Source organism: Lineus longissimus, chromosome 18 (assembly GCF_910592395.1).
Source record: "Lineus longissimus chromosome 18, tnLinLong1.2, whole genome shotgun sequence".
Taxonomy (NCBI): Eukaryota; Metazoa; Nemertea; class Pilidiophora; order Heteronemertea; family Lineidae; genus Lineus; species Lineus longissimus.
The window spans coordinates 15,492,791-15,510,262 of record NC_088325.1 but is presented as its reverse complement, the minus strand read 5'-3'; the positions used below and the strand labels follow the sequence as shown (position 1 = coordinate 15,510,262).

The following is a 17,472-nucleotide window of genomic DNA, read 5'->3' as shown; positions in this document are numbered from 1 at the left end:
AAATCTGAAGTATCAAATTGAATCACAAACTAGAACTAGCTCTATTTAGCTATAGTTGCGTGAAAAATTCGGGTGAGCGACGTACATTCTGTACCCTAGCGGCCAATAATTAAACTACTTTCAGCCGTCTGCTCCGGTCTCGTTAGGGAGTTTTTCCCAAATGTACGCGATGATGACGTGCCCCATTAACAGGACGTAACATCTATTTTAAAATGCGTTTCCAAAGTGAATGCATGAGGACAATCCATTTAAGTGTCGTATATCACTGGAAACGCCCGATTCCCGTGAATAAGGACAATCACAATGTATTACATTACCAAAACAAAAATGTGTCGGAAGGAACTATAATTACTATATGGATGGTCCCATCGCACCCCCCCCTCCAGCAGTATGACACAGAAGGGCTAGTTGACTGTCCACCGGGGGGGTTTGGGGGGAGCTTCCCCCCAACGCACTGGTAAAAACCTATGTCGACGGAGGGGGGTTTGGGGGTGTCCCCCCATTGTAACAGCTGTAGTTGTTAGAGCTTGCACTTAACATATGCTCGTAGGGGGGTTCGGGGGAGCTCCCCCGACCTAAAGGGGGGCTCACTAAGTCCTTGACTTTACATATTATTCGAAATGTAGTACAGGTAACCTCGACCCTATCCGCCCCGCAGTGGAGGGTCGAGGAAGCCTCGTTGATTTACCCTAGGCGGGCCATACATTTTCAGTGAATGGATTGTCATACCGAGCTTTCTGGTATTGCAGGTTATTCACCTGGATCGAGGTTTCCCAACCTACTGGAAAACACTTGACCGGTCACCGGAAGCTTACGCCCCCAAATCGAGTTCATGACGAGTGAATTGCCGTTAAGTACCAGTCTCTGCAATGAGCGAATGGCGGAGACTGATGAAAGAGTCTATTCGAAATGTAAATCTAGAAGTAGAAATATTCGATAAAATCATTACCTTGATTTATATGCTCAATGTTTTGAAATTCTGAAAAATGACTCGCAAAGAAAGGTAAATTAAGAAGAAAAAATTGTCACATCGGGTGATTTTAGAAACAATTTTAGCCAGCCCGTCATAAGACACGTCACCCTGACCTAATTTCGTTTTCAATTTGGCATGGTTTCCGTCTCGATATTCCAATAATTTGCGGCGAAAAAAACAACATAGGACTATCGATATTCACAATTACAGGTATGACAAACGAAAAGAGTGTTCTTTAGCTTTAAGTTTGATGCGTTGTTCAGGTGATCTTCACCATATTTGCTGAGAAAATGGACGGTTTTTACGGCCTACTTTCAGTTTCGTTTTGGGGTCATCGTGGTCTGATCGAGTTTGCATACCATAGCTGAATGCATTGTATGTGCATGGTGTACACAGAAATAGATTAACGCAAATCTTTTCTTTGAAAGTTTGTTGAGCAGAATTAGATAAATATTCTGAAAATCAGACTTTTTAATTCTTTCTGGTCCTTTTAGTTTCGGACCTTGGGCATCAAATAATACTACACTACCTACACACTAGTACTGCTACTGACACCAGTCACTACTGTCTACTCATAGTCATACTGACACTACTGACTATTGCCTCACTGCCCTTGGCCCTCGGGCTCGGGCTCCACACTTTTGTCACTATTGACTATACGGTGTACCGGTATACTTACGAATAGGCCAGGGATTGTAAAGTATTGATTACCATTACGTTGCAGTTATCTCTTCAAATTAATCTTCTTCACAAATGTCTGCCATGACTTCATTTCACCTCTCAACAGTGAATGCGTAGCGCCATTTGCATACATTGGCGTGGCAGTGGCACAGACCTTGGGCCTTGGTCTCGGCCTTCCTTTTCCTTTCTTCAGTTCAGGATCATGTCTGAGACACCTGCCTGAGGGGGGTGAGTAATAAAGAGCACTAACAGATCAGTAATTTGAGAAAAGGTGGCTCAACCAGGATGCAGGTATTCTGCAAATAGACTTTCTGAGGTTTTCATCAAAAACATGTTTTTAATCGTTTACTGTCCAAGGGGCTGAGTAACCTCTGTCCCTCTCCCCTCTTGGTTGGTCCATTCACCTCTTCTCTCAGGCAAGCGTGTTGGACGTCTGCTTAGGTTCAAACCAGAGGTACTCTAGGCCAAATTACCTGTGCTTTCTAAGCCATGATTAAAACATGATAATGATTCAAAGATCGTTATTAAAAAAAGCCACCCCATGACTCTTGTATGAGCCATTGCAGTTGGCCAAACCTAGAACATTCTAGTTTGTCATAAATGAAGACTCCCCTCCCCAAACGTGATGTATCTGGTATGAACAACCACTTAAAACACCACTCAATATAATGAGGTTGATCTATGACCTTGTTTCACCTTCAGAGCTTTGTCAATACACCTTGATTCCTGCCAGAATCAATATCTTGATTGCTCCCACCAATATAGTTTAAATCAGGTGATAGGACTTAAGACTAAGAGGCACTTGAACTTGTTAAGCACGAGCAGAGCATTTCTATTCTAGTTTGGTTGTAGAGTTAAGTGTCTTGGACAAGGAGACAAGGAAGCTGTGACTACACCTTGAGTCCAGCTGGAATTGTACTCCTTTAGTTCAAGATGATTCAAATTTTTGTATCCAGTTACACATGCACATACAAGACTTCGCTCTTCCTATATCAAAATATGCATGGATAACCACGGTTACAAAAGCTGGACATTTTTTTTCTAATTTCTGCCTATCAACTCATTGGCAGTCATTCAACCTGTAGGGGTCATTCAACCTGTAGGGGTCATTCAACTTGTCATAGACGGTCATTCAAAGTCATCACAGGAGTAAATGATCAGTATTCTGGGCCATGCCGATAGTGATTGTTATCATTGAGCACTTTAAGTGACTCTGGACATTTGCCAGATTATCTGGGTCAGGCCATTGTGTCATTGTAATTTGTTTGGTGTGGCATTCAAGAATCTCCTCCACTTCATACCTATAACTTTGATATAAATGTCTTCCTTTGTGAGTTGAATGAATATGGAATATGAATAATCTCAATATTCGACCTAGCACGTACAGTCCCTCAAACAGAAAAATATCAAGTTTTACTGTTAACCCCTTTCTGTTGAGAAATGCTTCTCAATTTTTCCTGGTATCCTCAAATAAGGGAAAGAGTGGCAATCGTTAATCAGGTACTGGTACAAATCTAACTTCCCATATTTAATCAATCCTATCTGGCAAGATCCATAAAATCATCGTTGAGTAAGATTTTTCGCACATTTTACAGCCATTTCATTGCATCATTGGATTGCCCTGTTGAAGCATGTGATGTCACATGACATGGTTATTGTCTTATGAAAATGACTCCCAAATGTAGCAGGGTCAGAAATGTTCTGTCATAAGCTGGCTGTATTGGTTTCTGTATGATCTGCTGTCACAGTCTGTGACCTAGTTCCAGCCAGAAGTAGGAAACATACATGAATCCTATCTGTTTTTTGTTGGCATTAAAGGAAATGAGTAATGTGACTTTTTTCTGTTGCAGACTTCAACAAATTGACCAAGGTCGCCATGGAAATACGATGAAAACACAGGAATGCAACAAGAGATGAATTAGAAGTTGCGGTCTAACTAAAAATGGAGGAAAAATCAGATGAACTTGTTTTAGTGAAGGCTGAGGAGGACAGCGAATCAAATGACAGTACTCAGGGGTCAGAAGAGGTCAGCAATGACCTTGACCAATCCGGTTCCAGTATCCAGGGGTCAGAAGGGGTCAAAGACTACCTTAGCCAATCAGACTCCAGTCACCAGGGGTCAGAAACAGGGAAGTATAACAAAATCAAGGATGAAAATGCCAATATCAAAACCCTTCTTGGTAAACGTCCTGCCCGGCTTCCTGGGTTGCCTGATGGCCTGCTAAGTGAGGACAACAAGGGCATTAAAAAGCACTGTGATAATTCAAACAAGCCGGATGTATCCGGTTTGCCTGTTATTAGTGATGTTTGGTCGGAAAAAAATCCGACAGAGTTGTCAGGTTTGTTTGGTAACCATAGTAACAACAAGCCAGACAAACACAAGGTTGAAAAGGAGTGGCAAGAAACTTTCAAACTTTCCGAGTTGCCCGATCCTTCAGTATTGTTTGGCAATTTGGATGAAAAGGTTTTCAAAAAGCCAACGAAACCAGCTCCGATTCCGTTAGCAAAAGTCTTATGGAGACCGCCTGTTCTTACTGGAGAAAATAGCTTGGACGAAAAGCTCTTGCCTGGTACAGGGCCTGTGGCTCAGAGTGTTACATCTGGTGGATTTAAACCACCGTCACCGTTGGGGAACGCACCATGTTCGTTCTTGAAATACGACAGCTTTAATACCTGTGGTGGTAGTGTAATCTGCATGAACCAAACCGGGAAACCAGACAGCAACCCAGCACTGCCACATGCTCAATCGTCAAATCCTGCAGTAGCCAGCAAACAAGGAGCAGGGCAGAAACTACCTGTGGGCATGCCTCAGTCGCACGCTGCTCATCAAGTTCAGAAAAAAGTGCTGAAAAAACTTGATAAGCCAGAAAAATCGCACATAAATCGAGTTATAAAACATGCGTCTGCTCCAGCAAGAAGCTCATCCACTCGCCCAAAAAGCACGTCTGCACAACCAAGAAATACCAACCCTCGGCCTAGGAATACTCCCTCTCAACCTCGACCTGCGAATACTCCACGGAAACAGCAAGCCAAACAGGAGAAACGTGATGTTCCGATGGTGGTGCCACCTATTGAGCACGGCATGGATCCACCTCAACAGTTTGAATTCACACTTGGTTCTCACTACACAGGCGGGAATACGTTTTGTGCGAGAAAAGTCGATGCGCCAGCGAATCAGATGATTGTACCGCACGACTTTATCAAAGGCCTCATGAAGACTACCCGGGCATCGCATATTGATCCAGCAGTTGATATTGTGACCCGTAACGATATCAAACGATTCCTGAGCGTACCTGAGAGGAGAACTTTCTTGTGTTCATACAGTGAGCCAAAGATGGAGCCACTGCCTTCATCGGTAGCGCCACATTCTGCTATCAAGGCGCTGTTGTGTAGCAGATCTCCTATGAGCCCAGGTGTACCATCGCCATCCGAGTTGAGAGTGGCGTGGGCCGCCATGCAGTCAAGGTCGTCAAGTTCCACGTCATCATCGGTGGCAGATGCCAAGTTTGAAACGCAATCATCGCCTTCACCGCGATCATTGCCTTCTCCCGGAAAGGATCCCAAGAGTGGCTCCAAACCGACATCACCAAGTTTTGCTGAAAAAATCGCTGAATTCAAAGCTGAGATCCCGTTGAAAAAGACTGACACTAGCGGTAGTACACGAACGAACCTTTCACAACCATCGGCAAGTGGTGCACACCACCGAAATACAATTGAAACAGATGTCATGATGTCGACAGGGATTGATGAAAAACGTAAATCATGGCTAAATTCTGACTCCTTACTTCCACCTAATATGCCTCTGTTTTTGAATACTTCTGAGAAGAAAGACGCTTCGCTTGTGCCGAAACCTTCATCAGATTATGTCTGTAGTTCGCCTCGAACAGAGTCCGTCGCCAGTTCAAGTTCATTACAACATGGTGCACCATTGCAAGTCGAGGCTGGGTCCCACCTGCCACCAAACTACCCATCGAGTTTAGAGTCGCCTGGGAAACAAAGTATGAAGTCACCTCAAAGTGTTGGCAGTCCAAGAAAGATGGCTGAACGACCAATGGTGTCACCTGAGGTCCTTCAACCCATGTTAACCAATATTGGCTGCCTTCTTCCTCCAGGAATGCCATGGCAACTGGAGAGCCCGGAAAAGAGACCAATCGCGCCGTCTGCCTTGGCCATGGAGCTGCCCAGAGCGATGTCGATAGATCCTCAGCTTCCACCAAATATGCCATGGTCATTCAGCTCGGTTCAGACTTCAAGAAACTTGCAGTATAATATCCAGCTTCCCAATACAATGAAAAGAAATGTCATTAACCCTGCGCCGCCTAACTTCCCAAAGCCGTTTGTTCCCATAATGATGCCAGCCTCTCCAGAGATCCCAAGGATGAAGCAGACGTCACATCCGTCTGCCACGGTTACACGTCCGGCTGAAAAATCCCAACCCTCGGATATCTCGCCCTCCAGAAGCAAGGATGATGGGTACAGTACGTCAAGTAGTTTACAGGAATCACCTGACAACAGAATCATCATGCTGGCAAAAACTAATTGTCAGAGTTCACCAAGCGGGGCAAGAAAGGCCACTCCCCAGGTGACGCCACACATCTGCTACTCACCCAAGAAGAGGAGATTCATACCCTTGACCCCTGAGCAGCAACGACCATGTGAGGCTGAAATTCGTGGTTTCTACAACATGGCTCCCCATGTTACTGGCCATGTACCCATTCCTCAGGGTCTCGAGACATTACCTTCACCTCATCACTCTCCCTTGAGGAGAAACTTCGAACTAGCAGAACCAGTGAGGCAAATACCATATGATCGCGAGTCGCTTTTAACGCCAATAGGCTCCCCCTACAGGAGGACATTCGAACCATCAGAGCCTGCATACAATGTTCAATTATTGGGTATCACTCCGCTGCCATTAGCTGGGGGAGTGTTGGCCCCTAACCCAGGGAACGGGGCCCGCGCTGGAGACTTCCACGCTATGACTACCTCTGGTACAGATGGTCGTATCGTCTGTGCTGCAGACTCAACAGAGGAAGGAAGTGACCAGCCGCTGAATCTTGTGGTCACTAAGCCTCGAGTTGAATCTGAACTCAAAGAATTGCCAAAACCGCGTTATGAACAACGTGCTGTGGACTTGCGTCTATCGCCGTGCGAATCTGCCATAGACTTGCGTGTCAATAAACATGAATCTGAGGTTGTTAGGTATCGGACCCAATACCACCATGAAACTTACCAGAATATTGGTGGGTCGAGTCACGAGCCTACTGTTCGTTTTGATAGTAAAGTACATGTGGATGCGAGCAGGGGTCACCTCGAACCATCAGGGAATGAACTTGAGGTGGCTAAAGACTCGGGCGTTGACGTCGTCAATCATTTTCTCCAGTCGATGCACAGTATTCGTTACAAGGGTGAGACAAGTGCACAGAATTCGACGCGTGAATCGGAAAATGGCGCAGTCAAAGAAAATATGACTGCCCCTACATTGAATCAGGGAGACTCTCAGGACTATGAACTCGTTCAACATCAGGATAGTACAGCTGCTGCTGGTGAAACTGACACAGAAGGAAAATCACAAGATGAAAAACAGGACAGACAAAATGGAACGGTATTGACTGAACATTTTGATTCAAAGAATACAGAAGTTACTCTCGTAGAAAGTGACAACTTGGATTATGAAGTTTCTGCGCTAACTGAAGTTGACCTTGATATGAGTAAAGGTCGTAGCCATGGTGACAGTGTATCAACTGTTGCTTCTGATTGCCACTTTTGCACTGTCCCAGGACAAGATGAAACCAGTTTAGCTGGGGGCCTGACCGTCTGCCCACCTTCAGATATTGAGAACGTGCAACATGGCAATGATGCTGATATGACGGAGGGATCTCTGAACGGGTCTAGCACCTCAACCATTTTACTTACAACTTGCCCCTGTTCAGAATACTCCTGTTCCTGTTCAAATGGATCAGAAAATTCAAAAATCTTGAGCCAAACAAAATCAGAAAGTCAGGTGGCAAAAAACGCTTCAATTAATGGTGTCACGGTACTTACACATGTAGAAAACTTACTCCATATGGGACCCAACAACAAACACCAAGCCTCAGAAAATAATGCTGCCGATTCACCGTGCCAGAAAAGACCTGGCAGTATCCTTGGACACTTTGATCAAGAAACTGACATGACGTACAATGTGAAGGTTCTCGCCACTTTTTCAGTCGACTCTCGGGAAGATGATGACCGATGTAAAACGAAATTGCGACAGTGTGGCATGGACTCCATTTCAGCAGTCGATGTGGAGTTAGGTTCTGAATCTGAAGAACGAACCAGTCAGAATTCACAAGGTCAACTGCCTGACTCCAGCATCGACTCTGAGATGGAGTTTGAAGTTGCAGCCGAATGGTGCGTTAATCCTGAACAAGATCATCCTAAGATGACTGAAGAAAGTTCCACTGACCAACCAACGCTCAACATGGAAGCTGCTGTTGACCCATTGCCGACGTCTCGGGGTTCGGTAGAACCTGTGGCCGATGTTCAACATCAGCAGTCGAGGCTTGCACCATTTATCAGTTCACTCATTCAAAGCATGAAAGAACCCAATTCTGTGAGAGTTAAGAGTCTGGGAAGTTGGGGTGATCAGAATTCCGAAAAAGAGGGCAGAAATATTTTGGGAAAGCGTCACAGGGCCAGTTCTCCAGTTGTAACGACCTCTTTACATACTCAGGACAAAGCTAGCAAGATTCGGAAGGTGGAAAGCTCTGCTCAGGAAGGCATTCAGGAGGAATTCACAAAGTTTAGGACAAAAAAAAAAATGAAGAAAACTGGGGATGATTTTGATAAGGAAGGGGCAGGATACTCTACGAAGTTTGAAACAGGCAATTCAGTGGATGGAACATCTAGCAGCGATGACAGCAATCTGGTCATAGATGAATCGTTGGTACCATCTGGTGATGACAGTAATCATGGCAACAGGAACCACAGCAATGACACACCACAGGCAGACAGTGACCATGGCAACAGTAACCATGGCAAAGACACTGCACAGGCTGTCAGCGATAACCTTTTCCTTCTTGCTGCTGTTTCCACTGAATACTGCAAGTCCCAACAACAACCAATTTCTGAAAATGAACAAAATAAGCAGGAAAAGAATGCGTTTTCTCAGAATAAACAACTTTCTCAGATCAAAGTTAAACAAGAATTTTCCAATGTGCAAGTCGTAGAGATTGGTGGAGAACGTGGATTGTATTCATGTCGTAGAAAGGTAGATGCTGCTCCAGAATACAAGTTCAAGCAATTCTACGGATTTAATACGAATAAACAACAAGAACGTCAGAAATCCAAGCGATATCGTGCAGTGTCTGCTGGGGGTGGGCGACAGCTGTTACCAGAATGGATCGAGCAGCAGGTTGACCTAGGTGACATCCCTGGTTTGCAGTGGGTCGATAGAAGGGAGAAGATTGTAAGGATTCCTTGGCGACATAGTCGCTCTACCTCCTGGAAGCATGATGACTGTATGCTGTTTGAACGATGGGCGATTCATACATGTAAGTATTGGCTTCTTTGCCTGGACTGAGTTAAACACAAAACAAGCCAATCATAGCCAAGTTAACATATCTGGCATCTCAAATGGTCTAATTTTACTTCTACATCGATTTAGAGCCAGCACTGTCACCGTTCATTTCAAAATTATATCTTACAAATGTGCACTTTTCGCATATCTCATAAAATGCTAAAAACATTAGTGGAAAATGGCCATCAGTGATATCGCATAAACTTATCTTTTTACTCCTGCCGCTCCAAAACATGAATACACATCTTCATTGAGTTATAAACCTGCTCATTGATGCCATCTATAGTCCTCGTATTAAAACAAAAATGATTTCATCCACTTCCAGGTAAACATGTGCCTGGTGACGCCCCAAACCCAAAAAGATGGAAGACAAACTTTCGCTGCGCCTTGAATCTGTACGCTGTACGCATGGACCACGGCAAGGACTACTGCTGCTACAAACTCTACGAGACAGCCATTTCAGGAACCAACAACAACAACCGCAGAGACAAAAAAACGTGTTACAAAACTCCTCACTCTGGGACGAGGTTGAAAAATAGATCCGGCCTCGATGAAGTATTGAACAATGTTACGCCGCAGATTCCAACCGTTATTTTCGACTTGGAAGAAAAGGAGCGGGTTAAGTTCAAAATGCCTGTATACCCTGTGAAAGGTCCTGTTGACGAGGACGCTGGTAGCCATAGCAACAGTGATAATGATGATGGATATAACGCTGGGGCCATTTTTAAGAACATGAAAGATAAACCCCCAATCGAGTCCACTTTAGTTAAAAAGGAACTTGACTCCAGTAACCATGGTAACGGTAATGGTGAGATCCATTTGCATGACCAACCTAAACCACCTGAAGTGAGTTTGGTTTCTAGGAAACAAGACACCGACAACAATGAAGGTTACTATGGCAACAAGTGCACACCACCTGTTGCCAAAGGTTCTCACCTGTTGTTTCCTAGGAAACCAGACTTGTCGCCAAGGACTGAAGAATCAATAGCAGATGTTGCTGTGGATTCTTACGATGATTCTAATTCTGCTCCTCTGAACTTGAGCCTCAAGAAGTAAGGTGTTTGCTTGTTTATTGAGGTCAAATCTCAATATGAAAACTACCTCTGTTCACTGTGCAGGGCCAGAGAAGTGAACCCCTGATTTACTTAGGATGTACCGGAGGTGGAGTGGGTTTTGAAGTTGTGGATCACAAGTGGGATGGGGTATTATGAAGAGCAGTTGCTACAGACCATTTTGGCAACATATTATGAAGAGCTAGGCTTTGATGGCTCCTGACTGTTTTGACAGTATGTTATCCTTTAGATTTAACAAGGCTGTCAAAAGCAAGTCTAACTTATGATGATGCAACGTCTAGTTTGGCGATGATACTTCAGACTTTGATCAACCTCGGTGAATATAAACTGATGAATATAACTCATAAATGAATATAACTATTATGATGGCTGTACAACCTGTATATATTTATTTAATTTATTGCACTATTTCTGTAATTTAACCGATCACAAAATACCTGAGTCCTCATGGCCATAATGTACAGAAGTCACAGTACTAGTAAAATGTTCATGGAACAAAATGATGCAATTCGTACAAAAATGAGGTGACCCTTTGAATATTGTTACGGCTCAAAGAGCTGGTTTTTACTCCTTAGTTCACTACATGTTTATCTGTCACATCATGACATGTATCTGTTGGTCATTTAAAAGCTATCGGGGTACATAGGTCTAGATAGGATATCTAGAGGGGGCTAGTTTTGACGAGGAAGGGGCACTTTCAAAACACTTTCTGTCAGTTTTAGTGGTCTCTGTCTGAAATATTAGGTTGATTGTGTCTTCCAGTAGGTTAAAGGTTGGCAAGACATATTGGTGATTGTAACATTTTTTTTGCATGTTTAGAATCTTAAAGGGTTGGTCATGTCGTCATCGGTGGCGCTGTTCATCACACACCCTCAGCGATTTCAGGAATCTTCAAATGACTGCTGCCACTAGAGTATGACGCTACACAAGCATTCTTCAAGCTGTATTGTCATGTTCTGTTGCAGTAATTCATCTATGAAACTATGCGTGCTTGAGGTTTGAGGTCGTGTGGTAAAGTGCGTTACCGAGGACGACATCAACCCTTGTCTCGTGTTAAGGAATGTGCTGAAGGTGAGGAGTGATCGCCTTCCATTGATTGTGATTCAGACAAATACTGGCCTCAAATCATGTGAAGTTATAAATTACTTATCTTGTATCCGAAACAATGTATTTATGATGTACATAATGTATAATAGAGCGAGGACCGTGAATAGACTTTATATAAGATACTATTGTTTGCTGCATGTCTTTGGTGATTCTCAAAAGACCTTGACTCTGCACAAAAGTTCTGTCTTCATAAAGGCATTGGCCTGCAAAACGTGGCTGGCATTTGGTCGCCATGTCCACATTTCCAGGAAGCAGCTAGATGAAGCCAGAGTCTGGCCTGGACCCAGGCTGTGACCAAGACTGAATGGTCAGGCAGGGCAGCAAACGTCGCAGCTGGGATCACAGAGTGAGTGTGACTTTGACCAATACATGTCCTGATCCCAGACTGTGACTGAGACAGAATGGTCAGGTAGTGCACCAAGGGTCCGAGCTAGGCATCACGGAGCGAGTTAGTCCAAGGTTGTGACAGAAGTGTGACTTTGACCAATACATGTCCTGATCCCAGACTGTGACTGAGACAGAATGGACAGGTAGTGCACCAAGGGTCCGAGCTAGGCATCACGGAGTGAGTTAGTCCAAGGTTGTGACGGATTGTGTCTTTGATCAATACATGGCCTGGTCCCAGACTGTGACCGAGACAGAATGGTCAGGTAGTGCACCAAGGTCCGAGCTAGGCATCCCGGAGCGAGTTTGTCCAAGGTTGTGACAGAAGTGTGTCTTTGTCCAATACATGGCCTGGTCCCAGACTGTGACTGAGACGGAATGCTGCGGATTCGAACCATCCTCGGTAGTACTCGAACGCCCGGAATCAGTATGTGCTGCAGTTTGAAAAGTTTTGGTGCGGGGTATGATAATGATAATAATGAAAAATTTGTCATCTGTACATGGATGATTAGATAACAAGATAAGGAAGAAGAAAAAAAAGAAAACTGCGGCAGACCCAACGGGAGTCGAACCCGTGACCGCCGATCCACAGTCAAACACTCTTAACGCTGAACCGTCAAGGCTTTTATGCTGTAGTGAGGATTTTATTCGCCTCTTGTATACGCGGTATGCAAACGAGCGCGCCGCAATTGTGACAAGGTCGCGCAGGTGGCAAAGTGATTGTCCGAAATAGTTCCAAGTTATCGTATATTTCGATAGTTGTACAGATTTCTATCAACATATCGTATTCATATACCTCAGTGATATTAAAAATTATCTTTGCAATTAATTTAACGTTTGAATAGCCTTTTTTCAATTTTTTTGAAAATCGAGGGCAGCAGGGTCAGAGTCAATCAATCAGTTGTTTTGAAAGACTCGGGCAGGGTCAAAAGAAATAGTTGTTGGCGCCGATGATATCAGCAATAATGCGTATTTCCGCTCCACCCGTGAGATTTGCTATCGTCAGTCACGTTATGAGCACAAGTCTTTGACCGATACATGTCCTGATCCCAGACTGCGACTGAGACATAATGGTCAGGTAGTGCACCAAGGGTCCGAGCTAGGCATCACGGAGCGAGTTAGTGCAAGGTTGTGACAGAAGTGTGTCTTTGTCCAATACACGTCTTGGTCCCAGACTGTGACTAAGACAGAATGGTCAGGTAGTGCACCATGGGTCCGAGCTAGGCATCACGGAGCGAGTTAGTGCAAGGTTGTGACATAAGTGTGTCTTTGTCCAATACATGTCCTGGTCCCAGACTGTGACTGAGAGAGAATGGTCAGGTGGTGCACCAAGGGTCCGAGCTAGGCATTACGGAGCGAGTTAGTGCAAGGTTGTGACAGAAGTGTGTCTTTGTCCAATACATGTCTTGGTCCCAGACTGTGACTAAGACAGAATGGTCAGGTAGTGCACCATGGGTCCGAGCTAGGCATCACGGAGCGAGTTAGTCCAAGGTTGTGACAGAAGTGTGTCTTTGTCCAATACATGTCCTGGTCCCAGACTGTGACTAAGACAGAATGGTCAGGTAGTGCACCATGGGTCCAAGCTAGGCATCATGGAGCGAGTTAGTCCAAGGTTGTGACAGAAGTGTGTCTGTGACCAATACATGTCCTGGTCCCAGACTGAGACTGAGACAGAATGGACAGGTAGTGCACCATGGGTCCAAGCTAGGCATCACGGAGAGAGTTAGTGCAAGGTTGTGACAGAAGTGTGTCTTTGTCCAATACATGTCCTGGTCCCAGACTGAGACTGAGACAGAATGGTCAGGTAGTGCACCATGGGTCCGAGCTAGGCATCACGGAGCGAGTCCGTCCAAGGTTGTGACAGAAGTGTGTCTTTGTCTGATACACGTCCTGGACCAATGCTGTGACTGAGACAGAATGGTCATTTCACAGCAGGGCATGAGTGAGTTTGTCCAAGGTTGAGACAGAACTGTGTCTTAGGCTGTGACTGAGACAAAATAGTCTGGTGGTGCAGCAAATTCACAGCTTGACAACATGGAGTGAACTACAGTCTACAGGCATGGCAGGAGAGGAAAACAAGAGGCTAAATACATTGAACCAAGTTTCTTTATTATTATATATCTACGCTCGTCTTAAGATCTGTGCAATCCACCTGCAGTGAGGTTTAGTGATACACACTTTCCAGTACATTGGATCACAGGTACTTTCACTGATGAACACAAGTGACAAAGCGCAGACTTTGAAGGTTACAATCTGTCGTTTTCGAACCCGACAATTTTAGTGTAGGAAACACAAAATGAGTCGACCAGATATTGCACAGCAGTTCTTTTTACCTTGGATCCTCCTTCTGAATGTTACCGAGTTTTAGATATTTCACCTGGATAGAAAACGGATTAATAGATACAAGCTTGCCCGCTTTAGGACCATCCCTTCCCTGTCCCTGTCCCTGACTCCCTGTACTACCATCCCTTCCCTGTCCCTGTAACTGACTCCCTGTACTACCATCCCTTCCCTCTCCCTGTAACTGACTCCCTGTACTACCATCCCTTCCCTGTCCCTGTAACGGACTCCCTGTACTACCATCCCTTCCCTGTCCCTGTAACTGACTCCCTGTACTACCATCCCTTCCCTGTCCCTGTAACTGACTCCCTGTACTACTACCAGGCTCCATGGTTGATTCCTGCGACACTGGTTTACCACCTGATGCATCAGTGCTCTTTCTTGGCCTGCTAGTCCTGGACTCTCGACGGGATTGGTCTATATTTGCTAACAGCGGATCTAGTCTATTTTCTGACCCATCCCTACTCGAACATGGTCCAGCAACTACTGCGTTCGAACTTGGACTTTCCTCACGAGACGTACTAGGCGTATCCGTATTATTTCCAGCAGAAGTCTCCCCTCGATTGTTTCTTGAGGTGCCCACTTGCTGACCTTCCTCACCTGCATCAGGACTATTGGGCTCTGCACCTGAAAGAACACACCACAGAATAAGAACAACGCGTCCTTTAAAGCTGAAGCTGTCCGGCTTGGTACTAAAATACATGTGGAATACAAAGTGAAACTCGAGACAGTGTGCAATATACTCACTCATATTGAGCGTGCTTCTCTGCTCGGCCGATCTCTGATTCTTCTTATTGTTGAGATGAAGATACATCTTCTTCAACATCTCTTGCTCGCGATGGATGTCTGTGTGTCTGAGGAGGTCGACGGTGTTCTGAAGAAGGTCAAGGACAATGGCACTATCTGAAAGTAACAAAGACGTGAAGCCTATATGCAGTTGTCTTCTTCGTTCTTGTTTTGACTGCTCTTGTGATGCCTCAACAGTTGGACCCCAATTAACACTCCACACTTGCACTGAATATAGCTCAGAGCTTACCACCCACTCTAACCACTCACACAGGAGAGTAGGCGGTTGATGCCACTTACCAATGGGAGAGAGCTCAGGTGCAGGACCCCTGTGCAGCAATCGCGCCAGGTAGTCATAGATCTTGGTGTAATCTGGCTGAGTTTTTGGATCATACGGTGGATGATGGGGTTCAAGCTCCCCTGCCACAGCCATGACGGATCCCAAGATGAGCGAATGGTCTGTCTCGGATCTGACAATGTCTTCACACGTTTTTAACCAATGCTGCAAAAGAACATATTGAAGACATTCAAAAGTCTACAGCTGGGGATTGTCATTTAAAAAGTAGAGTAAAGCAGTCACATTCACCAGCTGCTTCACTCATTGCCACGGACTGCAGTAACGAGATGAAACACTTGAGCTTCTGGATGTTCTCTTCATGTTAGACACCTGGAGCAGCTTTATTCTAATCAAGGACTCGACATAGGGAATATGTATGCCAATCAAATCATCACCTCAATTGGAGCTGTATTCTTGCCGGGTAACTCCTCTTCCTTTGACATCAGTCTCTCTCTTATTTTCAGGTTTTGAATAAACCACTCAACCTGCAGCACAACAACACACACAGTTTACAAAAAAGCGATGGGTCAAAGAGGCGATTCTGGATCTGTGTCGCAACTGCAGACTTCACTAGAGTGCCTGCTTGTCGGAAACACTCATTTTCCCTACAATGTAAACTTATTAGCAACATGACTGTATTTTGTCAGGTAAGTCCTGCCTCACCGAGGATGGCCTATTGTTGGAGACAGCTGTTCGATCCGGTGTCTTTTTCTTTAATAGTAACCTTTCCTGTTCATCATATCTACACTTTTTCTTCTATTCATTACATATATTTCTATTTATTTAGTTATTTCATAGTTATAGACAAAACAATAACCTCTTCTTCCGACTTGGTCCCAACACATTTGGAAAGTTCTTCGATATTGTTAAAGTTGTGGCTGAAAAAAAAGGAGAAAAAATCAAACACTCTGACAAGACAAGATACCATTTCTCATCTCATATCTCCACCATGCTCCATTTTGGTCTCATATCATTTAAATTTATATCAGAACACACATGCACACCCCTGCTGACAGCACAAATATCTAATTAGTATGATTTATGATTATAAAATCATGGTTTGGGAGGGGGGGCTTCTGTCAATCAAAGTATGTATCCTCCAACTGACATACTTCCCCTCGACCCTCTTCAAGATCAATTGAATGATCGATGAAGACTCACATTCTCAGACCAGATAGTAATTTCTGCCTCTCGGTCAGCGTCCAATCAGTCGACAGAAACTTCAAACATCGCGCCGGAGGAGCTGGGATGATCACTTCATTTGGCACCGACTGGCGACGACATGATCTTGGTGGCAAATCTTTGGTTACACTATCACTGATGCACCGATTTTTGCTCCCTTTTGGACGGCCAGGGCCACATCTTCTCTTGATGGGAGGTTCTCCCTCGTCCAATTCTGGCGACGATGAATCTTTTTCCAACTTTTCACCACATTCTGTCGCCACAGTCGCCATCTGCAATGTGAGCACATACGTTTTAAATCAAGGCAAACAGGCTTCTTCAGACTTGCCCAAATATACTGCAGCGCAATCGGCCGGCCCTCGAATACTAGGCCTAACTTTAAAACCATGCTAACGTGAATAATAGTTTGGTCAAACTCAAAGATGTTCAGAAATCTTGAAAATCGCTGGACGTATGGTAGGTCATGATAATTGATGTTGATTTAGACATAGCCTAGGCCCAGAGACCTATAGGCCTAGTATAACTGACATGCACGACTGATAGGTCTACATCAGTTCATGTGGATGTGATAAGGCCTAGGACGACGTTAGGCCTGGACAAGAAAATAAGAATAAGATGGAATTTCGTGAAATATAAACGATATCGTTCGATGACAGTTATGTACCTCAATAGAAGTATTAGTAACAATGTACGAGTTGCATTAATGACAATAATATAAATTTGATATTATCAGAAAAAGCATGATTTGAAACAACTGCCAGACTACGATCACTCGAAAAAGAATCGTCGGCACGCAATTTCCCTAAACTTTCAGTATCCACCAATTTTGTGGGGGATTTTACACTGCATAGCCATTCGTCAAGTGCAAATGACGTCACCGTGGAGTCCTTTCTCAATGCCAAAGTCCTAGGGAGCGAAACGACTTCGACTTGGAGCGAAACGACTGGAGGCGAAAAGGTTAGGGAGCGAAGCAACCGCAATTCGTGCTGATGACGTCATGGAAACCTGCGTTCACGGAGATCTACGATCATTTCCGATCAAGCTTCGACAA

The 17,472-nt window shown here is 44.6% G+C and overlaps 2 protein-coding genes across 3 annotated transcripts; one reads left to right on the top strand and one right to left on the bottom strand.

Moving 5' to 3' along the window:
- The first annotated feature begins 1,096 nt into the window (after positions 1–1,096).
- LOC135502259 (uncharacterized) lies at positions 1,097–11,512 on the top strand. Of its 2 annotated transcripts, none has more exons than XM_064794929.1 (3): positions 1,097–1,183; positions 3,505–9,186; positions 9,538–11,512. In XM_064794929.1, exons 2-3 carry the CDS (start codon positions 3,597–3,599, stop codon positions 10,266–10,268), a joined length of 6,321 nt encoding a protein of 2,106 aa, XP_064650999.1. In that variant the 5' UTR covers positions 1,097–1,183; positions 3,505–3,596; the 3' UTR covers positions 10,269–11,512. The 2 variants fall into 2 exon arrangements, with proteins under 2 accessions (XP_064650999.1, XP_064651000.1); XM_064794930.1 differs by lacking the exon at positions 1,097–1,183 and adding an exon at positions 3,064–3,154.
- A 2,385-nt stretch (positions 11,513–13,897) lies between these two features.
- Positions 13,898–17,260, bottom strand: LOC135502328 (uncharacterized). The gene is made up of 7 exons (XM_064795066.1): positions 17,086–17,260; positions 16,401–16,693; positions 16,057–16,117; positions 15,635–15,724; positions 15,203–15,404; positions 14,864–15,019; positions 13,898–14,743 (listed from the first exon to the last, which is right to left on the bottom strand). The coding sequence occupies exons 2-7, from the start codon at positions 16,691–16,693 to the stop codon at positions 14,106–14,108; spliced, it is 1,440 nt and encodes a 479-aa protein (XP_064651136.1). The 5' UTR covers positions 17,086–17,260; the 3' UTR covers positions 13,898–14,105.
- Between the last annotated feature and the right edge of the window lie 212 nt (positions 17,261–17,472).

Bases quoted from the DNA above. Each gene is read 5' to 3' on its own strand.
- LOC135502259 (XM_064794929.1), top strand. From the start codon at position 3,597: ATGGAGGAAAAATCAGATGAACTTGTTTTAGTGAAGGCTGAGGAGGAC. The intron at 9,187-9,537 runs GTAAGTATTGGC...ATCCACTTCCAG, and splicing joins ACGATGGGCGATTCATACAT to GTAAACATGTGCCTGGTGAC.
- LOC135502328 (XM_064795066.1), bottom strand. From the start codon at position 16,693: ATGGCGACTGTGGCGACAGAATGTGGTGAAAAGTTGGAAAAAGATTCA. The intron at 15,725-16,056 runs GTTATTGTTTTG...GTTGTGCTGCAG, and splicing joins GGACCAAGTCGGAAGAAGAG to GTTGAGTGGTTTATTCAAAA. The intron at 15,020-15,202 runs GTAAGTGGCATC...TGTTACTTTCAG, and splicing joins ACCTGAGCTCTCTCCCATTG to ATAGTGCCATTGTCCTTGAC.